Here is a 27,070-nt window from a genome sequence, read left to right on the forward strand (position 1 = left end):
GCTCTAAATGGTTGTGAACCTGAACATTTGCCAGACTCTCAAAACTGAGAAAGTTCTCACCATCAGACAACACTGTTACTCTCCCCTTGCTCTTATCCCATTCAGCATATACACAGGCAATTTGAATAAACTCCTTACTTTGTTTGTTCTGTGTATTTTAGATTAAAGTGCTCAGTTTAGAGGGTTTTTGCTCAAAGACCTGCCCCCCCCCCCAACAAATCCTGGAGCTGGCATTTACATGAACCTTTGATAATCGGTTATAAAGCTGGAATACGTCCTAACTTTAGAAGATAATTGTCATGCATCTTAAAAGATGAGGAGAGATGCACATGATGACCACATGGTGGAACTGATGAATAACCAATAGGAAAAAAACCCCCACAAAAGAGTATGAGCAGGGAATAAATGGGAACACAACTACATACACCACATGGAATCATATAATAAGCACATCAGAATCAAAGCCTGTTTCCCATAATTCACTAATGGAGAGCCAGGCTAAATTTGTTTAATGAATGGTTTGCTTTGAATAGCTCACTCTGCTCCAGAGACTTCTATTGCAAGCCTACAGTATTTGATGAATTCTAATTGGATAACTGCATTCCACCTACCTGAAAGTCCATTCTTGTTTCTATTTCTCAGTAAACTTCCTGCATTTGCTGCCTGCCTTGTATGCAAAAATGGTGAGGTTGGCAAGCACACGACAGTGAAGATGTAGCATTTCTCATTCTCTTAATTATGTTTATAGACACTGGTATTGCCCCTTGGGCTCACACATTTCTTCCCCTCTTATCTCCCTCTTTACTCTCCTCTCTTCCTTCTCTTTTTAATATATGTATTACCTCAGTGTATAGCATTGCATCAGCAACTAACCATAGATAGCTTTAACCAAGGTTTACAAGCTCTGCTTCAAACCCTGATTTCAAACTCTGATTAGAATTTAACCATGGTAGTGTCAAATTTGATACAGATGTAATGCTAACTGTGGTTGAGAGTTTAGGAAATGTTATGTCTGCACCATGAGCGGTGGGCTCCATTTAGCTTAGTGCATCACTAGTTGTTAAAACCTGGCCTAGGAGAATCTCTTAACAAGCAGCATTATGTTACCTGGAAAAATATCAGCTATTTAGATACTGCAAAACACATTTCCAATAATTCAGCTTCATGTTAGGTTCATATTAGCCAAAAACAAAAACAAAACCCCCCAGCAGATAGTAAATTGGTACATCTTTAAAGAGAGTACATGGCTTAATTTATGAACTCAAATATCAAGTGCCGAGAAAAGGGCAGAAGGTGAGCACAAAGAAATACATTCATATGCATAACTCTGTTTAGCTTTTGGTATGAATTTGGAGCCCAGGCTCCGGTGCTCATAGCTCACCATAATTTAATTCATTATGGCAGGCAAGACACAGAGATATGCTATTTTAGTATAGGCTTCTGTAACCATTAGCAGAAAGAAAGAGAGAGGGCACTAAGTACCATATTGCAATAAATGGATTGCATAGCCAATTTACTGCCTCTGTTTGAAAGTTCTCATTAAACTTCAGGCAGAAGGCATTTTGAAAAGCCTCTAGAAAGATTGCTCTTTTATTTTAATTTTACTGCTCTAGGGGGCTGCACATGTCAGTGTAGAGAAGCAGAGGTGAGAGGGGCAGAAGTAGGGCAATTACTTACATTGGCAACCCTGGATGTGCCAGTTATATCCCGGGAGACACTTATCACACTTAGGCCCTGTAGTTCCCTCCTTACACTGACAAATTCCTTTTTCATTACAGCGATCACCGACTGAGCCAATAGGGTTACAATTACATTCTGCAGAAACAAGACAACACACGTAAACTTGGTACAGGGGTACAAGGTCATAAGTAATTTATCACCAATATGGATAACTAGTCAAGTTTTAACCATAAAGGAAGACTGTTGAGTGATCACAGAGAGGAAATGATGGCTTGTAAGGCCACTTGTTCATTGTTTTTGTACCACTAATGAGTCAGGATCTCAACCCAAACTGGGTCCCACCAGTGGCAACAGCACAACAGAACAGCACAACAGCTTTTTAATGAGAGAGAACAGCAATGGAAGGAGGAGTAGAAGAACGCATCTGTTGGTCTCTCTCTTGCTTTCTTCTGCACTTTCTCATCCTGTCTCATTCCATGTTGTGGTTAGGATTTAAGGTCCCAGTCTGGAAATGCTTGAGTCTACTGGTATGTTCTTTCTTAATGACTTATTGTCATGAATGCGTAGGCAGAAAATGAAAAGAAATGATGTAAAGAATGAAGATGCCCTTATCCTCAGAAGAAACTGACAGAGGGTTCTATTTGGTCTTCCAATTGCTATTTAGATTGCATTAAGAAACATTAGGAAAGCTTGGTATTTCAAGAAACATTAACATACCATCAAGGTAAAATGTGCATTAAATTATTAAAATAGGCACATGGCGCATACTGCTGGCTTTTTTTTAATGGCACTGTGCATGCACTTTGCTAATTTCCAAGGTAGTCTTCCTTTATGATTATGAGCATTCACTTAATTTATTCCTGGCATTTCAAAAATGGGGGTTACAAGCTTTATTTATTATTTATTAACCATGCTAGCACACCTTTTATCCTGCAATACCAAACTTAATAGAGAACAATGTGGGGAGCATATGAACTACAATGTCTCAGTGCCTAGATCAAGAATGATTTTATCCTAAGGCTGCCGTTTCCCTTTATATTACTGTGTCTGGTGTTATGGGCGGAGATATGGAAAATAAGGTCACAAATACTTTGAACCTATACTTTCTTCAACGTGTGTCTGAATTAAAGGCTGTATTGATTATACTGGAATTAACTCTATGGCCTGCCATCTCCTGGCGCAACCGCATAGTTCTGAGGCAGAGACCAGGAATCTCAGCACAGCTGCCTGAAGGAAGTGTGGGAAAGTATGGGGATCTCTACTTACTTGTGGCTATAGTGGTGGGACCCAGGGGATGCAATGAAAGTGGAGGTGAGAGGCAAAGAGAAGATGGTGTCAAAGCAGAGAGGAGTCAGGTGTAGGAAGGGAATTAAAACATTCTTCCATCATATTGCAGGAAAGGGAGCTGGAGACAGTTCTCTATGGAGGATGGAGATAATTGAATTCAGGGCAGAGCAGGCTACATTAAGGCTGGCCAGGTCTCATATCTGAGAAGGCAGCCCAGCGTAGGGACACTGCACAGCCCATTGTTCCTTGCCAAGCTTCCTGCCAGGATGGAAATGGACCAGGCAGTTGAGTAATCTCAAGGCCAGCACCACCAGCAGCTCGAACCCCACCAAGATTCCCTGCCCTGCCAGGTGCCCAGGAGAAAGTTGGAAGTCACCCTCACAGATCTGGGACAGACATATGTACCTTTGTTTTGTGTAACTCTAGGAGATGTTTGTTTTCTTCTGGTATTCCTTGAGCTCAAAATCCCTGCTTAGCAGCTAGTTGGTGAGCCACTCTGAGAAGGGGTTGGGGGTGTGGCAAGCCAGGCCCCACTGCCACTCTGCTAAGTGGGCTTTTGGCAGTTCCTACAGAAAATACCCCCTCTATAAATCTTTATTTCTCAAATGGCAGTTCGGGTGCCAGATTTGGCTCAGGAACTGCCAGTTGTGCTCTTTGCATCTGATAGCTAAATAGCTTAAAAATAAATTATCAGGGTTTTTTTTTAAAGACATGTTGGGAAAAATAAAAAAATGGAGAATACCTGTGTCTTCTCTTGGTATTAGCACTTCTGGAATGTCTTCCCTAAGGATTTGATTCTGATTGCAGATATACTTGTTTCAATAGATTGAGACTACAGGTTAATAATAACTTTGCCAACACCCCTGGTGTCTACTGCTATCAAATGCAAAGAATGCAAGTCCTTTTGAATTTGGAGATCATGCTGGCTGATCAGTTCTTTTTTTCTTTTCTTATAATCATCCCATTTACATTTGTTCCTTGGAATTTCATTAAAAATCAGTGAAATCATAAATGACAAAACAGGAGGAGAGAAAAAAACACATTGGGAATATTTTAACAGTACAATTTAGATATAAAGTTTAAGGAGAAAATGTTATGAGTATCAAATGTGACATCTGTTGCTCAAATCTTCAGTCACTACAAACTGCAGATGGCACTTTCAAGATGGGGTAAACGAAGGGTTATTGGAGTTTTGGCAAAATTTATGTTTTCTAATAACAGTCCTGTATTAATTAACAAAGTTCATACCAAAGTTGCTCAGGCTACCACGGAGCACTCAACTATCTGATGACATCTTCAGCTAGGAATTTCCTTTCAACAGAGTGCAGATCAATGGTTGCCCAAGATAAATAAATGTATTTAAAGGCATAAATATACATACAGATATGAATATAACAAGAGGGGATCTGATAGCACTGACTGTTTAACAAGATAGGAGACAGTTAATCCTTATCTAAGTCACTGGAAGTTTAGCATTGACTATATTGCATCTGGTACTTGAGCCAGCTAAATTTTATTGAGGGAAAGTGGGTATATTCCAAAGACAAATTCAAAACTGTGCATGATATCCACAGGGTGCTCAGTGGCAGAGTACCCTTCACTTGTCAACAAATAAGATGAGCAGTCAATGATTATACCATCAGATCTGATGAAGCTCATGAAATGACTTTTTGAACCTGGGAAACTTGTAATGTACTTTGCCATTGACTATTATGGCACGTTTATGTGATGTCCTTTGTTATTTACTACTGTGGCTTGTACATGTGAACCTATGTTGTTATATACTGAACATTTTGGTATAATGGTAGATTCTCCAGTGCACATATTATAATTGTTAACATTATCTACGGTATTGGTTTAGAGTCCTTTAGTTATTGGTCTTGTTACATAGGGCACCATATTGGGCAATGAGAACCAAGGTGTACCCCAAGAAATTTACATAAGATCCAAACACTCATCAGCAGAGAATGCTGCTTTCTGCATCTTCACATGATTAACTGTTCTGCCTTTATCGTCCCCCAATCAGCCTCTATTGGTGGTTGGAAATTCTGTCACATCACAATGCAGAAATGTAGGAGGATAATAGTACACTGAAACCAATGGGTGTAGGCTGGAGTACACATGGAGCTGCCTTATACTGAATCAGACCCTTGGTCCATCGAAGTCAGTATTGTCTACTCAGACTGGCAACGGCCCTCCAGGGTCTCAGGTAAATCAACAGAGGACTGATCTGACACTGGCCCTCAGGGCATACTGCTCAATTTAATTCTGTATCAGCCATTGCCTTCTCTTACCAGGAGGCATGGGCAATACAGGACTTCTGGAGCCACAAGGCTTTTATAAGAGGCAAGAAGATTTTATGTTTACATTTTTAAACTAAATCTTTTCAGGTGTGACAGTGCCTCCAGTTTTAATTGAGAAATCTGGAAAATGTTATAGTATGGCACTGTTTAGAGCAAGAGTCTAGAATTCAAGAACAAAATCCCCTATCAAAGGCAATGCGACAAAGGCTATGTAATGCTATGATTATAGAGTACCAAGCCAAAGTTAGAAAAGCAACTGCGAATCCAAGCATATATACAAATATGCAAGATCCTCTAGTAAATCTCAAAAAATTCATTATCTCTGGATATATGTGAAAACTCTGTCTAGAGAACAATTCATGTCTGTCTGGATTAACCTGGAGCAAACTGGATGGTACCTGACTGGCCAATTCTGGAATGCTTTTCCTCTCCATTGTGTCATTTTTTAGTGTTAGCATTAGAGTTTTAGATTTGCTTAAATCATAAATAACATAAAAGAAACTTCGAGAAACCCTACTTGCATTTCTCTAGGCATGTATGTAATTTTACAAAACTGCTGTTCTTTCAGACACAAAATAGATGCTGCGTGATACAATATTACCATTTTAACTTTCTTGTATCTCAGAGACAATCAGTGTTTTCAGTTTCTACTGTACTTAAGCAGGGATAGATCTCTCTTCAGCTTGTGATTCCGTAGGATGAACATTGGTATGCATATTGCCACTTTGCTCAGCAATGTTCAAATCCTTCCTCCAGCCTAGGGAGTCTCCCTCCAATGTAGGTGGCTCTTTGTCAGAGAAACAGCCACTTTTGTTGAAGGAAAGCTCCATAGGTTGAGTGGAGTGGTAGGATACAAGACTTTATCATGAATTGGTCTGTGCTGGTGTATAATCACAAAAATGCTTGCAAATGGCCAGACAGAATGTGATGAAGATTAGAGAAGCTGCTGGTTCACACTAACAATTTCTGAAGATACGCATGGAAGATCAGGGCCATGGCTGCTCACATGTGCAGTAAAATGACAGTGATGATTGTCTCTGCCTGGTATGTCAGGCATTACCTGCAACTCCAAAGTGAATTCATGTCAATATGTTTAATATATACTAATGTGGTGAATAGTAAAATAGAAAACAAAGATCTGTTAAATTATGTGACTTTTAGGTGGGAAACAATCTGTTATTTACATGGACATGTCTGATTTAGTCACAAGCACTCTAAATGGCCCAGCAGATGTTAGGTAGCCTGCAGCTTCTAATGAAATTGCTTGTTCAGATGACTCTATTCAAATGCATTGTGTATTGCATTCATATAATTTTGGTGTTGCCGACCGCAGAGTAAATTACATGATGGCTCTTGTTTTTAAGGCTTAAAAGGAAAATCCACAAGAGTTTGATCACTGATTGCAATCCAAGTATTATTATATTCTGAATGCTCATTTAATCTTAATCAAAACAAAGCACTATTAAAATTTTGACACATTTTTGTTAATTATATTTAAATTTCATTTTTAAAAATGAAATCAATATGACTGAGCAGTGGGTTCTGAAATTGCCTGGCTATCTGTCCCTGTACTATAAAAGAACATGGTGACTAGTGTGTCAGCTTGTGTTTGCTTTAGAAAACACAAGTTTTGGATGACACAAAGCCAACATTGTCAATGGTTATGGGTGACTATGGAATGAAAAATGAGGAGCCATTTCTATGCATTTTGGATCGGGTTGACAACTCCCTCTTGGAAATTCCTGGAGATTTGGAGGGCAGTGTCTGGAAAGAGAAGCATTTGGGGAGGGGGAACTCATCAGGGATGTGATGCTATAGGGTCCCTCCACAGCCTCCATTTCCTTCAGGATAACTGATCTCTGTAGTCTGGAGATCAGTTGTAATTCTGAGAGAACTCCAGGCCCCACCTTGAAGATGGTAACCCTATGAAGATCAATATTCATTTATAATGAGCATTTGTTCCATTTTATGAATTGTCAGAGACATAAACTTTCTGTCTTGAGTCCAGTGGAATTTATTAGAATTAACAGAAAATCATGGTTGGTTGTAATGTGAGCAGCTGGATCTGGGTGTAAGATAAGAACAACAAAACTGAGAGCGGATGGCATTAGAGCTGAAGTTGAGAGTGGGGAGGAACTAATAGCTCAATCTTGTCAAAGGCCATACAAAAAAGCAAGTATGTAGCTCTGGAGACTTTGATTTTCTTAAGAGAAGACAGCAATTCCCAATTATTCACTCTCCCAGTGCAGGCCACTGAGTTAGTGGAGCCTCATGAACAGCATTGGGGCAAAGCTGTGGTCTTCAGAGGAAGGAAGAATTAGGAAAACTGGAATCCTGTCTTAATAGGGTTGCCAACCTCCAGGTACTAGCTGGAGATCTCCCGCTATTACAAGTGATCTCCAGCCAACAGAGATCAGTTCACCTGGAGAAAATGGCCGCTTTGGCAATTGGACTCTATGGCATTGAAGTTCCTCCTGTCTCCAAATCCCGCCCTCCTCAGGCTCCACCCCAAAAACCTCCCGCTGGTAGCAAATGGGACCTGGCAACCCTATGTCTTAAGAACACTTAAGTCTTTAGAATATATAGTTTAATACAGGCCTATATTTCTTTAATCATACTTGGCATTATCTGAATAAAATGTAGTTTGTTTTCTGAACATGATGGTTGCTGAAAGCTTTGAGATGTACTGTTTTCATTTTATATAGATACATAGTTTTCATTTTTTGAATAGATTTTGATTTGGATCCACTGGAAGATTTCCATGGATGGAATTTTCATCATGGAGCACAACTGTCCCACCTCTCTCATTTTGCTACAGCTCAAAATGCACTCTGAAATGTTGGTCCTAGGGAAGACGCAACCTGCAGGAAAAATCTGATGGCTAAGTTGGAGGTCTGCTATCAGAGAGGGAATTGTAAAAAATTGTTCTCCTTTGAGCACGTGAACATTTTCCAGCACTTTCCCCTTTGTTTGATAGTAAAACATGAGGTAGTAGTAAAACATAGTAGTAGTAAAACATGAGGTAACTACCTAGGGCTATAATCCACTAGACATTTGCTTGAACCAGGTTAGGAAATGTTAGGAAGGTTAGGAAGTGTTAGAAATCAGTTGCCTTTTTCCATTTCTCAATAAATCTTCCATCCTGATTTAAAAATTCTAGTCCAGTATCTAAGCCATAAATTGACCACATGACTTTGGAAGACTTATGGTTCATGTAATCCTCTGTCTTACCTTAAGTTTTTTTTTAAAAAAAACTAACAGACACTCAGTTGTTGGAGTGTAGAATTTTAGACTGCAGATTCATAAAGATCTGAAGGCTCCATCATATAAATTGTGTATTAAAAATAACTGTAAGTCTGGCCTTATTTTGTATTTTAAGGAAATATTTTATGTGGTACAATATTCAAATGTTTAATATCCTATTTATACTCTGAAATAGTACAGCAAAGGGATATGTCATATGAGTCTTCTTTCTAGGTGCTTCTGATTTTAGATAGTGATCACAGGTCAACTGTGGGAAGATCTGTAATCCATTCTCAGTTTCCCTTGCTTGACTATGCTAAGTTTAATTTTCTGCTCTACTCTGAGACTTGGTATTATTTATCCTTATGCCAACCCAATCAGATATGACATCAGTTCTCCTTTCTTGACCTAGGCAACCCACTGAGCACTTGATTATGTGACAATAGAAACCAGACCTCCTAGGTCCAAAGAGTAGACCACACTGATTCTCTGCTGTGACTGTGCAACCTGATTCTATAGAATTCTATTACGGTATCTTCCTTGGAATTGAGTTTCAGTCCATTCAATAGGACTTGAATGTCTATGGCAGAGTCCCCAAACTTTTTTGAGTCATGGAGCCCTTTTCAGGAGAGAAATTCGTCACAGAGCACTAATTTTCACCTAGCACCTATATACTAAACTGAATGACAGTAGTATTTTTCTTTCCAATCTCTTCACTGAGCACTAGAAGATGCTTCGCGGAGCACCAAGTGCTCCTTGGCGCACAGATTGGGAACCTCTGGTCTGTAGGACTCCAGTCTTAGTATTTTCATGTCTCTGTGATTGCAGAAATGAGATGTTACTAAATAACTTTAGTCAGGGATGCAAAATCCAGGTGGTCAGTAGCCACTGATGCTTACAAAATTGAACTTTGCCACTGAGATGATGGAGAGGGCAGCAAGCAGGTTGCTCCACCCCTCATGTGCTGTTACAAGTGGAAACTTGCTGCCTTCTCCTCTTCCTTCATTCCTAAAGACAGTAACTGGAACAACAGTCCAAAGATGGGGATTTTAAAAAAACAATTGCATGCTGACACTCCTTAATTCCTCTAGGCAGTTTTGGAAGAAGTGGGTGAGTTGGAAAAAATATGCATTCACCAGCAAGAATAGGATTTCTCCACTCTCTGGCACACTCAAGTCTCTTCCTCCTTAAAATGTGGAAAGCTCCCAGAAAAAATGTTTTCCTTTGTAGGCCTGATCCAGTAAGGAGAGAATATTTGTAATCAGTATTACATGAACGTGTGTTTTCCAGAGAACAGCTGGTATCGGGGTATATTTGCTCTGCGTTCTTTCTTCTCTTCTGCCCGTTATCAGCATAACAGGAGAAAGTTGGGAGCGACTGTTCTCTCATGTATCTCCTAGCCACATATCAGAAAGCCACACATCCTTGTCTGTATCAAACAGTAATCAGCAAAGGAGTCTTTTGTTTTACAGACCTATGTTTGGCATTTGTGTTAACAGTACTGAACAGTCTAATATGTGTGGCTGCCTTTTCAGCTGCCATACTGAAGGTAGTATTAAGTATAGTGTAATTATATTCAAAACAATTAAACATTTGACTTCAGTTAGTGACAAGTGATAAGAAAACAAATACAGTGTATGTGTATTATGATGCTAATTTCTTTTATAAATGTAAGTTTTGATTTTTCCCTCCCTGAATTATTTAAAAATACAGATTACAACTGTGGTGTTTTTATTGTACAGAATATACTTTAAGTTGCTTTTCTCTCTGTGAGGTGGAAGTCAAGTAATCCAGACACATAAATACTGAAAAGAATTCATAAACAGTATTATACAAAGCTCTCAGATGTGTAATAAAAACAAGCTACAACCTCTTTGTAAAAATAGGCCACATTTTTGAGACAATCTGGTAGGTAATGGCCACAGAACAAAGCTATTTTATTAGTGTACTCTAGTATATGTTCATCAGGGAAATGCACAATGTGGTTCCCTAAACTATATTTGAAATGAATGTTCATTAGTATAGCAAATCTTTAGTAAGGTCATCATTATAGTAGGTAAATGGTTGTATACATGTATGGTATGTATAACATCCTATATGTGAGTGATAGGAATATAAAATAACTGAAAAAAATCAACAAAATGACTCCCATTTTCATTTGTTTTGAAATGAACATTCATGGGAATCAAAATAAATGAATGAATCCCATTTCTTCCATTTCCCCTTTTTACAATGTAAACACAAATTTTGGTTGTAACTTTGCTTTTTTCTGTCCAATTTGGATGAAACGTTGCAATTCTATCCCTGACTGAAGGGATTCTGCTTTTCAAATTTCAGACAGAAGAAAGGCTAACCATGTTGCTGGAAATTAAAATAAAATATATATTGCTTACTACAGCATCTTTATTTCCCGTACAGTTTTTATAAAATTATCAGGAACAGTACCTCTTGCCCAAAGGAGAAACTCTGCCAAATTTTAGAAGGATTGAATACCAGGTCCCATTTTTATTGCCAATTAAAATGAAGACTGCTGAATAAAAATAAGAGGCACTTTAGCAACTAGAAAACTACCTAATTATCAGAAAATGTGGGGAGACATCTGTATTTGCCAAGGGGATACCTACATAAACAGCAAGTGTTCAATCAGTAATCAAGTAAATTGGGATGCATTCAATCAATTAAATCATCAAATTAATCAGGAAGCATTCAAAGTAAACAGGAAGCATTCAATCAACCGTGAAAAGTAAAAAAGGTATCTTATTTCTGTAACTTCTGTAGAAGGAGAGAGAGAGAGGAGAGAGAGAGATGAAACTGACATACAAGAAGCATTTAATCAATTATCAAAGCAGATATTTTATCTCTTCTGTGTTTCCTATTACCTATAAAACTGAGACTCTCTTAAATGTGTCTCTGAAATTTGGCAGGTATAATCTCTTGGGTGAAGGGTACAGTCACGGAAAATGTCACCAAACTAGAATGGAAAGCAAGATAAGCAATGGTGGTTCACCTTGATCATGCCCACTTCTTAATAAATGGCAGAATATGTGGCAATATTCAAAAGCAAATTTTCCCTGAAAATGTCACTCCAATTAGGTTTTCTCCCAGAGTTACAATTATAAATATATTTCCCATTGAAACCAATGGAAAACTAAAATGAATTAATACAAGAATGAATGAAGCAAAACCAAATGATACACTATAAACAAAAACAAAGTAGAAATTCAGACATCTGTAATGAGATCAGTATCAAAAATTCATAATACATACACTGGCCTAATACAGCCCTTTTATATATTTAGGACCTGATGCAGATCCTACCATTTTTTTTAGCAACCTTAATGTTTGTGGCTTTTCTCAGCTTCAAAGCACGGTTGCCAATGGAATCTATCATATGATGTTTTAATGGTCCTACTCCACAGAGGATCCCACCTTGTAACTGCGAATGTCTGGTAATAATCCACCTTTGAGGGCGGAGGGAGGGGGGAGAGGGGGCTTACAAAGAAACATGTTCTGACATTTTTTTGAAGGATTTTTATTTCTGTGAGAATCTGGGCTTGATGGTTTCCTAAGGTAAATGAAAATATGCTGGTGTTTAGGAACAAGGCAATCAAAGTGAGCCAACATTATTTGTCTTGATTATAAAGGTGCTCATATACAGTTGCTTTCGAGATCAGTGGGATCGCTTTGATTTCAAATTAGTGTGAGGTCATTTGGCTTACAATTGTTTAATTTACATAATGGAATTGACCTGTTACATATACTGGATTAAGCTAAGGCTGGGCCTTGGAATCTTAAATTCTGTAACCAGATTCTCCTACATTGTAGGGCTTCATGCTGGTCCTGCCATAGCTGTAATAGCAGAATTCTGGACTATTAATTTAGAATTCTCTTGATATTTAGAGTTCTGTGAGATTTCTGGGGAGTGATTGAACTTGAGCAACCAGCAATGTCACAATTCATTGTAATAAATATCTAATTTTTTGGTAAGGCTATCACAGCCAAATGTTGTTCTTATCCAGGTATTCAAAACATATCTCCAAGACAATGAGTAAAAACAAGTGCATGTAAGGCTGGACTATACATGGATCTCCTCCACCGAGAACGCTCATTCTGGCTCAAGCTGGTAAATGAAAAGAAATGGTGGAAATGGCTTGCCTATGCACTAAATAGGTCTGAACAGCTGAAAAAAAGGCAGAGAACGAAATGCCAGAATTAGAATGAAACTGACCTATGCATACATTCTCATCGTCCAGCTCTGCAGAAGCATTTCTGAAGTAGCCCAGCCTGCACAACTCACAGTGCTGCCCTCTAGTCTTGTGTTTACAGCTCACACAAACGACTGTACTGAGCAGTTCGATGTAAGTGCACCGGTTGGAGTGGCGGAAGCATTCACAGTCTTGCAAGGAAGAACAGAAATGTACACAAAGGGTATTCTGTAGCAGAGTTATAGCAATTCACATGCTGCTGTGTGGTTTTTGTTCTTTTGTTTTAAATGAAGCATGAATAGATTATGAATGAGTTGCAGCACAAAATGTTCATTAATTTAAGTAGCATACACGGACAATAACAGATGTCAGACTGTTATGAAGGTGGCATCTCTTTTCAGGCAGGTTAGACTGATCAGACAAATAGCATTGAGCGTAAGCCTAATGCAAGTGAAGCATTTGCAGCTGTAAACCTTTCATGGGTTTTATGAGATAAGTTAAAGAATGCTTACTGGAAGCTATCTAGTGCATTTAAGGGTGAGTGGGAGGTCTCCTTTCAAAACAAACCCAGGTGATTTTGAACTAGGTCAAACCCATGACTGGGAGTTTCTTTGACACACGTTGCGCCCTAAACTTCCATGGTGGTATAACATGTATGATAAGCATGGTGTGGCCACTAAGCATGTGAAGGGTTTTTATTTCCACCTTCATGTCCAGTGCCTCCCATCACATATTCACACTGACTGTTCTCACAGAAATATCTATAACAGGTAAGAATGAATGGAACTAATGCCCAAAATACACTATACATTTTTAAATGAATGAGATGACTTGTTTTCCCTGCAGAAAGGCTTTTTAAAAGCATGCAGGGTCCAGTTCTACTTGGGACTATAGTATGGGGGGAGGACTACTTTCCCTAGTCACCATATCCCGAAGGGGGAGTTATTAGCCCCATTTTGGAGCTGCATATACATGGAATACTGCATGGCAGCTCCAAAGTGGGGTGAATCCTTACAACTCCATGTTAATATATATCTTTTATCTCAGATTAAGAGCCTCAATCAGTAATACTGAGTAGTCTTGTCAGCTTGCTTATAAATAATCTACTATTCATAGAATCATAGAGTTGGAAGGGACCACCAGGGTCATCTAGTCCAACCCCCTGCACAATGCAGGCAACTCACAACTTTACCCCACACCCACAGTGACCCCTACTCCATGCCCAGAAGATGGCCAAAAAACAAAAACAAAACAAAAACCCTCCAGGATCCCTAGCCAATCTGGCCTGGAGGAAAATTGCTTCCTGACCCCATTGTTTATAGGCCTGTTTTGTGGATTCACACAGCCATGTCTATCACTCAGTGCTTTGGTTCCATGAAATGTCTCCCACAGGTCAACTATCACAGACTGTTTCAAGAGGGTAGCTGTGTTGGTCTGCAGTAGAAGAACCAGATTTTTGCCCAGTAGCACCTTAGAGAACAAGATTTGGGGGGTTTAAGTTTTTGAGGGTCAAAGTTTCCTTTGTCATCTGTCACAGACTGCTAATTCTTATTAAATGTTTGAAGAACCCTACAAATGGGAGCAAAGTTCCCATATGCTTATCACTGGGTCAGCAGCTATCTCTACTGACTGTGAATGGCCTCATTAAATGCTCTTGAAAGGAGTCGGTCAACAGCAGTTGCTTTCTGACTGGCCTTGTGGGACACATGCACAAGTGAGAAACCAGAACCATATTAGCCAGGGGTTTTCTGAAAGTTTAAACTATTTTCATCAATTATTACATTTCTTAATAGAAGCTTTAGGAAAAAGAGCTCAAGTTCTCCTTCTGCCTTCAATATATGGTTTTGATCAATATTTTGAGCGTTTATTTTCAGTACAATCTGCCCATGTTAGCTATTTAGCACTTTGTCAACTGTCTGCTGCTTCCTGTATCATGATTTAATGTAAATAATGCAAGAGAAAACTGAAGAGTTTGCAATGAGAGATTCCTGTTTGCCTTTGAAAAATGTAAATGTGCACATTAACACCTTGGTTTAGCAGAAAAACCCAAGACTCTAAGACAGGGGTGTCAAACTGGTGGCCCGCAAGCTGGAGCCAGGAGCACCTTCCCCGCCATCCCCCCACTCTCCCGGGGGATCCTGACCCTGCCGGGGCCAGGAGCACCTTCCCCACCATCCCCCCACTCTACTGGGCGATCCTGGCCGCACCTTTCCCGAAATCCCTCTCCCCTCTCCTGGGTGCTCCTGGCCCCAGCGGGGGACAGGATCACCTTCCCCGCCCCCTCTCTTGGGTGCTGCCAGGCCACTGCTTGCATGGCAGTAGACCTGGCCTCCTGATGGGGACTTTCTCCTCCCCCCCACACAGAGGCCAGGTCTACTCATTGGTTTGCATTGCAGTGGACCTGGCCTCCTGTCTGAGACTCCCATAGAGACCAGGTCTACCTATTGGTTTTTATGGTGGCCCATAGAAACCAATGGGTAGACCTGGCCTCTGTGAAGGGGGGAAGCTTCCCAATGGGAACTCCCCCCCCCACGGAGGCCACCCATCTTTGGCCCAACCAAGAGACATTGATTTTAGATCCGGCTCTCCTCACAAATGAGTTCGACACCCCTGCTCTAAGACATACTGCTAATTAATGGCCAATTAATGGATCTTTAAAGTGACAGAACCACTCAGCAATTTATCACATTTTTTCTTGTCATTCAGACTTGTCCTGTTAGTGACTCTGGCTTAATACAGTATTGAACATGATGAAAGAAGTGCAACTGGCCTGATGCATGATCTGGCACTATTGGTTTGTTTCATCCATATGGGATTGTACACAGGAAAGCTAAATAAAATGAATTAGCAGAATTCATATGTAAGATTCCATCTGGATGAGACAAGCAATATTCACTAGTGGAAATGTCTGCATGATGACCTCGGCATAGTTTGTTCATCCCATCTGAAGTCACCTCTCTCATAAGTAAAATTGATAACACAATCATATTAGAGAAGCCAGTCTGCAACTCTGGCACTGGGCATGGGCCTGACAGAGCTGCAACTCCTTCCACCGGCTCCCTTTGCCATTTTCCCTCACTTGCTGCAGTGAGCAAAATCCCAGTTGCACAGCACAACAGGTAAGTGTCAAATAAAAGCATCAGGGAAAGAGCTGCTAGGAGGGAGGAGTAGTGGTTGACTTAGTTCAAAATACAGACCTGCATCAGAACACCTAAACATCATCGCTTCTCTTTAGCACATTGCTTTTGAGAAAATATTAAGACTTTATGAAACAGCATAAAAGTGTGAAGGTGTGCCAAAGGGGTACACAGAATTGGGATATGCAACCTTTTGGTTCTGAGTGCCAGCCCCCCTGCAACATCTATCTGTTGGTAGGTGTAGTTGGTAGGTGTGTGTGTGTGTGGGGGGGGGGGAACACACTGCCTTGGTCAGACACACTGCCTTACTTCCAAATTAGATGTTTCAGGAGTCCCACACACATATTTCTACTAACAGAGCATGATTTTGCCACCTCCTCCCTCATTTTGTCATTTTGGACTTCTGCCAGAGGGGGGAGGGGAAAATTATGCTTTATGTGTAGAAATCATTGCATCTGCAGAAATGTTAGACTGGATACAACCCACTAGGAGAAAGCTGAGCCCCAGTGGCATTGCCAGTCATTCATGGATTGCCTTGGTCCCCTAGGAAGAATACTGAAGCTAAGGAGAAGGAGACTAAAGCTGGCACAGACTTGGAGTTCAATAAATAGCTGGTTTAGATAATAATGAAAGGTTTGGTGCTTTTCTCTTTACATATTACAAAATATGCAGGTTGAGTCTGGGGGTCCCCATCTTGTGTAATGGTCAAACATCTGTTGTGGGTTCTCCTCAAGACCTGTGCAGGTGATGTCTGATTCAGATTCTACACTAGAAATGAGGACAACCCACAACTCAATTCCTACCATAACACAGGGCACAGGATGGGGCCCCAAACTGTGTATTCTGCAATGCATTGCTGCTTGGAGAGATGAGAACTAAAGTGCTCGGGCTAAGAGTAGATACCTGAGATGTAGGTTTACCTGAATCCCACCCACATCACTCTAGTAGCATCTATTAAGGGAAATAGATTAAGGGAAATTATTTCCCTATTAAGGGAAATACCGGGTAAGGTATTTGATGTCATATCCTCCCACACCATTGTCAAGCTGGTATAGAAAAGAGACACATTACAATTCCCCTGCCTAGGAACTGGGTGAAAAACCTGTTGCCCAACTCACATGGTTCACTTGCCAATAGAAATGGTAGCCCATAGAACTTCCATCAGTCTCAGGATAGTAAAGGGATTGATGCTCTATCCAAGATGCAGGTCTATGCAGGAATCTTGCAGGTCTATTTATATATCAATGGGGAGGGGCATGCATCCAGTGCTAATTTCTTCCATATTTATTTATATAATTATTTATTTAAAACATTTATATGCCTGCCTTTCTACTGAGCATCTCAGGACCCATGCTAATGGGATATGCATTTTGCTACAATGGAACCACTTCCTATCATACCGGCATCATCAGATACTAAACACACATCAAATAATGTTTGCCAAACTCTAAAGCTATATTGCAAATAGTTTTCTTTGCTTTGCCAACTAGCAACAATCTGTTTCTTAATGGCAAATCAAAAGATAATTTTAAATGTTCATTAAAAAAGAGACAAAATCTTAGCACACTGCTTTCTAAAATAACATAATAAAGAGAAGCATTAAAAATCAACAATCACATAGAACTAGACAACCTCCGCTACCATAAGATGTCAATAGTATTGAGAATCCCAATTTCAAACACTTTTATGTTCCATTGATTTTAACAGGAGAGATTTAAGCACATGTTTTACTTTCCTGCTGAAATCAATGGGATGTAAAAGTGCTTAACTATGGCTAGATAGTGCCCTTTGGAATCAAATAACATATCCATTCCTAAAATTATCCAGTTTTATTTGGATGTAGACTAAGCCCTCATTGACAGGGGACAAGACGTGTGAATTATAAATGGGTTCAATAATAAATAATAATCAAAAACTGCCAATTTCTATAACCTGTTGCAATAACATGAACACAATTACACTGCTAGAACAAAATCACACACTGGAAACAATCCACCAAGATGACTAGGAAAATGGTACATTTAAATTAAGAACTGGAAATATTGAGCTCCTCCCACATAACCTGGAGACAACATAAAGAAATGTAGCCAGCATGGTGTAGTGGTTAAGAGAAGCAGACTCTAATCTGGAGAACTGGGTTTGATTCCCCACTCCTTCACATGAGCGGCAGAATCAAACATGAGCGGGTTTGATTCCCCACTCCTCCACATGCAGCCTGCTGATTGACCTTGTGCTAGTTACAGTTCTCTCAGAACTCTCTCACCCTCACCTACCCCACAAGGTGCCTGTGGGGGGGGGGAAGGCAAGGCAATTTTAAGCCGCTTTGATACTCCTTACAGTAGAGAAAAACAGGGTATAAACCATTTATTTTATTACAGCCAAAGGCCAGCATAAAAAGCGGAGTCTAAAACCAACTCTTCTTCTTCTTAGTGTTAGAGCTTTATGGGTCAACCAAGGTTTTATGTGTTGGGTGCTGGGACCTAAAACCACCCTCTGCACTAGGGCAATTGCAGCTATGGCTCATTTGCTTCTGAACAGAACGGATAAGCCAATTAGGGAGTTTGAGGGAAGCCTGCAGGTAACAATGGACAAAAAATGACGTTGCTGTAAACCCCTTGAACTACCACCTACAGCTTCATCAGAGTTAGTCTCCACACTAGTACTGTCCAGCTCCAACAGGAGGAAGGGAAATGCAGGTGTTGAAGGAACTGCATTGTGGGTTCCTTCCATGTGACCTGTAGCTTCTGTCATAGGTGATCCTATAACATAGAAAAACAGCAATGATACCCACAGTGCTAAACTAATGTCAGATGGCCTAAGAACCACTAGAGTTGCCCTGTCGTTGTTTCCTGGAACATGTTTTACCAGCAAAACAGTGTCTCAAGAAATTCAGAACTTAAAAAAACCCTAATCAGGAACAGGAAGCCACTTTGACATAACAGAAAGAGATACTACAAAACAGAATTATGGTGGCCTAAGCTACTGAGCTTCAGCAATTCTGGCAGTGGGATAGAATTGTACTTGAAACAGAGCATATGCACTGCCCTTCTGTTCAGCCCCAAGGAAATGCAGTGGACCAGGGCATGTTCTGGAACATCCTTACACAAACCAACATCACTGTTTATATAGACAAATGTAAACACTTTATTTTGACTTCTTAAATATAGAGATAATTTGTATAAATCTATGACTCTTTTATATTATATACTTAAGCACATAAAATGATAAGGGGAAAATGGCAAAACATTTCCAGTCTGTGACTGACAGATGCTCAGCTGAGGTTATCCGTCTGGGAACTGCCATGGCTATTGTGCTTAAAAATGTCAATACAATACCATTATTTTGATATAATAACGGAATTCATATGGAATTCACACAACCTCTTGGGATATTGAAGCTGAGAGTTTCCACCAAAATTTTGCCTAAAGTAAAAAATTTAAGGTGTTTATGGAGGTTCCTTAAGAGGCAATTATCTGAAGAATTACAAGAGAAGCTAAGAGAGTTCTTACTGGTAACATTTAAAGTATGGGTGTTGCAGATCTCTTCTTGAGCTCCACTGAAATGACGGAAACTGGTAAAACCACTACTCGCAGTCATTTCAATGGGTCTTATTTGAGGATTGATTGTGTGCCTTGTTTCCAAATAAAGTGTGGTCAAGATATAGAAATGTAAAAGAATGGTATATATGAGGTGCAGCGTTCAAAGATGATGCTTTTGAAATGGAATATTTGGTCCTCAAAACATATGTGAACCTGTCCTTAGCAGACCAGATTATATTTCCCAATTTACACTAGCAAATTAATAGCTAAGGTATCAATCTATCAAACATTCATTTTTACACTGTCAGAATGTCAGTCACATTTGATCACATAAACAATGTGGAGGTTGCTGTCTTATGTGAAAGCAGATACAGACTATGAGTCACATTTGTGTGTGTGTGTGTGTGTGTGTTTTACAGGAGCAATACTTAAATCAGCATGGTGTAATGGTTGAAGTGTCAAACTAGGATCTGGGAAATCCAGGTTCGAATCCCCACTCATATCATAGAAGCTTGCTGGGTGACCTTGGGTCAGTGACACAATCTCAGCCTAACCTGCCTCACAGGGTAGTTGTGAGGATAAAAAGGAGGAGAGGAGAATGACCTAAGCCACTTTGGGTCCCCATTGGGGTGAAAGGCGGGATATAATTAAAGTAAATAAATACATCTTCCATTTGTTTTTTATTTGTGCATCCCCCACTAATGGAATGATACTAGGTACACACCACAGATATTCCAGATTCATACAGTGCAATCTTTTTCACAACACAAAACAAATGCTAGGAAATCACTGTATGAATGCAAGAATTCCTACCTCTCTTGTGGTTTGCAACTTGAATAGAAGAAACAGTAGACAAAGATAATTTTGGACCAACTGGATAGGTTTAAAAAAAATGAAAAAGGAAATTAGAAAACTTCAGATAGGAAGAAATCATTTGATAAAAAAATAGGATAACATTGTTATTTTTAAATCTGCCTGCATAAAGCTCAACAGGAATGAAGATGTTTGAGCACAATCCAATAAGCTCTGTTCAGGAACCAAACCTGCTATTTTCAATGTATTTATCTGTGAGCAGTGGTAGCCAAATGCATCCTTGAAATGTTGTTGACTGTTCTTAAAGGAAAAGACAGGACTGGTGATTGCAACGGAGTAGGAACTCTCTTAGATTCCATTCCAATATTGCCATATTGCAAGCCAATGCAAAATGACTATTCCCTGTGCTGCTCGTTAATGTTGGAAATATAATGGGGTCATAAAATGGGGTCAGTGCCATGACTTTTTCCCATGGCAGCATTGCCCCAGTTTCCAGAAAGGAATAAAGGCATAAGGAGGAGTCAGAGTATTGATTTCTTCCATGTCACTTGGAACTTTTGACAAAATTGCTGCAGTGGCTTCCATACCACTAAAGGTAAGATCAGATGGGAGGCCTAATATTGAAAGTGGTGGATTAAAAAAATCTACAAAATATGAACATTGGCGCCAGTTGGGGTGTATATGGTATATAAAATGAAACAGGGATATCTAGGGATCTTACTTTTCCTGTTGGCTGTGAAGTATGAGAGAGTCTGCACATGTTATTTTAAAAACAGAGAACAGAGTGGCCATGACTAATCAATTAAAATGTGACCATACGGAATATATATACACTTCTGTTTGGAAAAATATGTATTTCAGAAGCTTAACCCCCACAATTTGATCTTACTATCATCAGCTTGATCTACATGATTTGAAAGAAAGGATCTAAAAAGACCGCAAAAATTCCACAATAAAATGGACAATACAAGAGCATATGGTCAATACTTTCAATCTCCCCCAGGGCACATTTACACATCCTGGCAGAGTCTGGAATTTTCTTATATCTTCCATATCTTAACCCCCACACTGTTTAGGTGTCTTGATCCAGTGAAGCTTATACGCATATAAAAAAAGGTGTTTACATGTGAATTGGCTTTAACTGAAAAAACCACCAGCTTTAGCAATACAGTGTGTGTGAGAGATGTTCATGCGTTACATATAAACTGGCTAAGATATGGACAGTGCTGTTTGCTCTGATGGCATAAATCTTGTGGTGGTGGTGGTAAAAGAGAAAACAAATTTAGTCAGGGCATCCCTTATACAAACTATAATCTGTGTTATAAGACGTGACAGTGCTGGTTACACTGAGTGGTTTGGTTGGGGCTCTATGATATTTGCACTGCTGTATTAGCAAGCCCCTTCACTATTATGACAATATTTGTTTTTTGCTTTGACTTTCCTAGTTGACCATAGGCAAGGCAACTTGAAACTTATTGCATTTTGTTGCCTCCCCTGGGCACCTATATTACAACTTAGATGCTTTGCAATGCCATTTGTTCATTAAGGAAAAGCAATTGAAATGCTAAATGTATCTTGATTCACTCATTATCACCAATATCATCAATAGTCAATTGATTGTAAAATGCATAATAAATAATGTTCTCTGGAATTCAGGGCCAATCTTCATGGAGAGCTGTTGAGTGGAGATGTTATTTTACATATCTTCAAGGGCCATATGAAAAACTTGTAAAATATAATATGGATACCATGATTAAGGCAGTTCTAGTGGTTAGTAATGTATGTATCTAGGACAGTCTCAATTTCATCCTTTCGATTGAGGGCTAAGACTGCAGCCCTTCCATTTTAACTCTTCAACAAATTGCTAATACATTTTGTTTAGCTTAGAAGCTATTTCCTGGATCCTCTTTGGCTCATTTCCTCCTGCTTCTGCATTCATTAGAGTTTAAAAGGAACATCCTGTGTATAATGATAGCAAGCTATAAACGTATATTATTTTTTAGGGGAGGGGAAACAAGTTTATGTGAAATAACAAGCAGGTTTACATCTGACCGAAAGAATTTGCTGTACAAAGTCACTGTAGGAACGTAAAGTTAAAAATGCCAGTTTGCTATATCATTCATTGCTTGTCTTTTTAAAAAACTGACTCCGTTCCTTTCTGGAATAATCATCATGCCAGTCTTGTCAGTAAATTTTTTGCGTGTGAATGTCATTGGAATTCAGATGTGGAACCAGTGCACTAGGGATTTCAGAGAGAGAGAGATTGCTGTCAGTGCTAGTGGAAATGTAACGCTTTAAGCTCGAAAAAAAGAATATGGGAAACATCCTACAAAGTGACCTGACCTCCTGAAAAAGGAAGCAGAGCTCTGCTTTTTGAAAAAGCTGCATTGTTCAAAGAAATTCCCTGAGAATATGGTTCTGCTTCCAACACCGTAAGTCCTTCTGTTTCAATGCAGCCTTGGAGCTGAATACCAACTGAAATAACATTCATCTCAATTAAAAAACAAAACAAAACAGAAGAGAAAGACATTAAGAAATGATTTGATGGAGACAAAGGAAATCCCTGGCACTCAGAAAGTCTCAAAACTTATTTATAAAGCAAACCATGATGCCTATACAATTCCAGTCTTCTCCAGGGATTTAAGCAATAAAAGTGCTTATAACTTTGGTGAGTAAAATCTGTACATGTTATATAAAGACTTTTCATGTAAGATTCATTTGTATGATAATAATTCTCAGCAGGTTGTTTGGACAGTATATCTTGTTCTTAGCCCCAATAGAGAGAGAGAAAGAGGGAAAAAAGGTATTTGTTGCCATCATCTGAGATTGAATGAAAGCAGTTAAAGTTATTTTAGACTAGCAGGAATTTTACAGAATCCTACCTTGATTTGGGTTAGAAACCCCAAGGGAAGATATATTCGGCAATATCCTATCAAACTTTGGAGGAGCTGCATATATCAGGAGAAATTAGGATTTGTTATTTACATCTGTGATAAAATATTTTTTTTCTAAACAGATGTGTATGGCAAAACACATAAAGCACAAACATCCATTACTGGGCTTTGTCTATGACACACTTGGACAATACATCACTACCACATTGAACAAGAACAAGCAATTGATGATTCCCAAAACACTGAATGGACATTTACAAATATGTGTGTATATGTAGCACTTTGTCTTTTGTATAATTTTATAGTAATAATTTTGATGCTGAAATATGAATAACAGGGGCTGATTAACTGGAATTTTCTCATTCACTGCAGAGAAGTCTGTGACTGTGAACCTCTTCACCACAGATGCCATTTAGGGAGGGAGAAGGTGAGGAAGTTCCTCTTCCTATCTTTCAGACCACATGCAATTATTCCACCAGTTCACCTGTATCTCTAACAAATTCACTGACAATGTTTTGTATAATCCAAATGGATATATGTACTAGATATAAGTGCCTATCAAGGCCACCATTGACAATGCCAAAGGCCCTGTTTCTTTTGCTTAAAAAAATGTGATTTTGACCTTTGTTGATAATACACATTATAGTGAGCTATAATACAGTAAATACAAAATATTTTTTAAAAATGCAGTACTTTTTTCAATTTAAATTGGAGATATATCAATGAGCTCCTCTGTTAAATTGTTGGAATAGCAATCATTCACATATAAGACCTTTGTAGAAAACATAATGTCTCCCGAAGCATCCACATTTTACTACATAATATGCGCAATCCAAAATTCTGTGGCACTCTGTTGAAGAAACAGTTCTACACAAGGAGTCACCCATTCTCTTCCTTTTTGTGTGCATCCCATTACATACCAGAAGGATTCTCAGGCACTAGGGGTTGGTTCACACTTACATATACACAATCTGGATCCTGTGAGTTTGAATGTTGTGTCTTTGAAGACTGGGAGCTATATGTATGAACTGAGTCTTCATCTGAGGTGATATGGAAGTTTTCTCTACAGCATTATCTCTGATTCACATACGTCTTTTTCAGACACACACTAATTTCTACACTCAGAAAGGGGGAGCAAGAAAAAGTGTGTTTATCCCACCCATCACTTATGTGTGATTGTCAGGTCATGCTCATGGAATCTATATTCATACAAAGTGTGTATGTTCTGCCCCCCAAGATCATGAACACTACATTGAATATTTTCAATCACAGGAACAGAGTGAACATGTGTATAAGGTGCATTCACAACCCAGTGATCATGCTTAGCCGTGGACCAGTGTACTTATACTTATTCCTGTTCCCCCTCTATGTGCATTTAAATCAATTTAGACAATGCTATTTGAAGAGGTCTACTATCTATTCTGTGCTGTGATCAAGTGATCAATGGGCAAGTGTGATCAAGCCTTGTAGAGAAGGTGGCAGCATGTGCTGGTACACAGTTCCATGGTGCCGGCAGCCAGTCATTGGTGTGCTACATCCAGTAGCAGCTTAAAATCCACAGTATCTCTAATTTAATTTAAAACAGTACTTTGTACGTCAGGTTATAATATGAGACTAAAATAGCAAAATTATTTAATACTTTCCCCTTTCAAGGTCCTGGAAGCGAGACAGAGCCACATCTACTGTTTTATGATTTGGCTACTGAAAATGATATTCTTTTTTGGAATAAGTGGACCGGGTTCCCAAGCCATTACTTTTCATGAAAGAAAAAGTTCCTATATTTTTGTATCATAGCCAATCTATACAAAAACAGGGGGGGAAATCTACTCATACATGATCAGCTAAGGCCACATTTATTTGATCCTGCACATGTGTCACACAGAAATCAGAAAGAAAATCACTACTAGAATTTTTCACATTTCTTAAGAACTGTTTTGGTTTTTAGTGATTTTTTAAAAATTTTCATTTAAAAAAACAATAGCTTGGATCCTGAGAACTGACAGTGGAAGATGCTGATGGTCTGAGAACTTCCCCATCCTTCCATCACTCCCAGAGCCTTTTCCACCACCTCCCAGGAAGGTTTATTCCCTCTTGTGTGAGTGACACTCTGATCCCAGAAGGCAGAAAAGGAACAATTTCGCATCCTTCTCCTGACTGTACATGCACATGCAAATCCCTCTAATCAGGAATAAAGTTTCCTGGGCCTAGAAAGGGTGCCAGAAGAAAGGGGAAGGCAGGGAAGATCCCACAATCATTGCACTCATCGATTGCAAGATCCAACCCATTAATTTCTCACCTCAGTATGAATCCAAAGGTATTTGCTGATGTTTCTTATTGATTTCAGTAGACCCAGAATCACTACATTTTAAAACGAGTTTCTAAACTGATGATGGAGGTTATTTGGATCAGGAACTCAAAATCAGAGGTGGATGAAAATTCTAGACATATATGCCCCACCACATTGGCAGAACTGGGAAAGGGCTGTCAATAGACTTTAATGTATAGTTGGGTGACTTGGGGTAAATAGATGATATAGAATTCATTTTTTAAAAAGTCTTGCATTCAAATTCCTTTCTTGAAGAGTAAGCAGGTCTACTGAGAATACTACTTAGGTCTAACCAATGGGGCTCATCCCTAAGAAAGTGTTCTTAGGATTTCTTCACAAAAACTTTCTAATTATGTACAGATTTCACTTATGCACAACCATATTGACAAAGGTATACTGCTCAAATATGGAATTCCTAAAAATAATCTTTTTAAAAATCTAAATTCTATTTTTTTAAAATTGAAGTATCAAGACAATATTGAATACCAAAATTAGGATTTTGCTACATAAATCCCAAACTCAAGAAATGTTCACAATACAATAAATACTTTGAAATGCACAATTTGCACCCAGAAATGTTTTCAAAGATTTTAACTGAAATATGAATTTAATTAAATTGAATTTTGGCAAGATAGCACATAATCATTTCATTTTTTTAACCAGTTGGCTAATTTTCCTGCCTGTCTTCCCTTTACTCAAGACAATAAGGTTTTTCCTTACATCCAGTCCTTGCCCCATTTCAACAGTTATGATAAATCACTACCTTATTGTATCTCCTTCCAGTTAGCTAAACTACTGGTTATGTTATCCAATATGCTCTGTTTAGAGAGGTGGCAGCTGAAAGAACAGAGAGGGTCCATGGAAAATCGCTACAGCTGGTTTTTAAAAGCTCAGAAGCTTCATTATAGGCTGCAAAGCAGTGACTTGTAAAGGCTTTCTGATTAATTTCATGGATATTACAACTTCACTGAAACTTTGGACTGTATGTTTGGGGCACTTACATGCAAATGAAGATATATATTTCTATATATATTGCAAGGACACAATCTTCTGAATTTTCATTTCACTCGTAACTTTTGTTATTCTAAATATAAATGCACTGAGCTCTGGTTTAACTGTGCATAATTTCTTCTTTGGAAGTGAGAAGGAAGCCTTCCTCTTCCGCTTTTTTTTAACTGACTTGGTATTGTGTAGGGTGTTGTGAAGTTGTTCCTTTTATTCTCCATGCAAACCTCTGCTGACTACCTTGTCATTGCTGCATTTCCTGCCAGAATGTTAACTGGCTTGCTATTATCCACAAAACGCTAAGAAACGCAATGCTTCACAGAGCATGGAGTGAGTGCTCAAAAAGTAGGCTGCTATATATCCACCATGCCATGCAACAGGTGTATTGGAAACATGCGGAAGATTATTGTACTGCGAGGAGTTCAGGTTGACATGTCTCATTTCCTTATATTCGCTCTGTAAAGAATGCTGATCTATTAAGCATAGTTTGTTTTCTTTCCTCCTTACGAAACGGGAGCCCTGTGTACCAGGTGTAATCTTAGATTGATTAGGCTTCTAAGTTGTTTACCATTACATTAGCTCAAGATCATGATATGCATGATCAGGAATGAAGGGATGTGAGCCAGGTGCACTGAATC

The 27,070-nt window shown here is 39.1% G+C and overlaps 1 protein-coding gene across 4 annotated transcripts in view; it reads right to left on the minus strand.

Annotated features, from left to right (window-relative positions):
* The window catches only part of NTNG1 (netrin G1), a 335,884-nt gene that overhangs the window by 45,907 nt on the left and 262,907 nt on the right, over window positions 1-27,070 (minus strand). Inside the window, exons 5-8 of one of the 4 annotated variants that reach the window (XM_056844252.1) lie at window positions 23,090-23,155; window positions 20,208-20,267; window positions 12,742-12,909; window positions 1,678-1,815 (exon numbers count right to left, since the gene is read on the minus strand). In XM_056844252.1, the coding sequence (XP_056700230.1) occupies window positions 1,678-1,815; window positions 12,742-12,909; window positions 20,208-20,267; window positions 23,090-23,155 (432 nt within the window). The remainder of the gene's footprint in view (window positions 1-1,677; window positions 1,816-12,741; window positions 12,910-20,207; window positions 20,268-23,089; window positions 23,156-27,070) is intronic. The other 3 variants (XM_056844253.1, XM_056844255.1, XM_056844256.1) reach the window with 3 other exon arrangements.

Source organism: Euleptes europaea, chromosome 2, assembly GCF_029931775.1.
Source record: "Euleptes europaea isolate rEulEur1 chromosome 2, rEulEur1.hap1, whole genome shotgun sequence".
Taxonomy (NCBI): Eukaryota; Metazoa; Chordata; class Lepidosauria; order Squamata; family Sphaerodactylidae; genus Euleptes; species Euleptes europaea.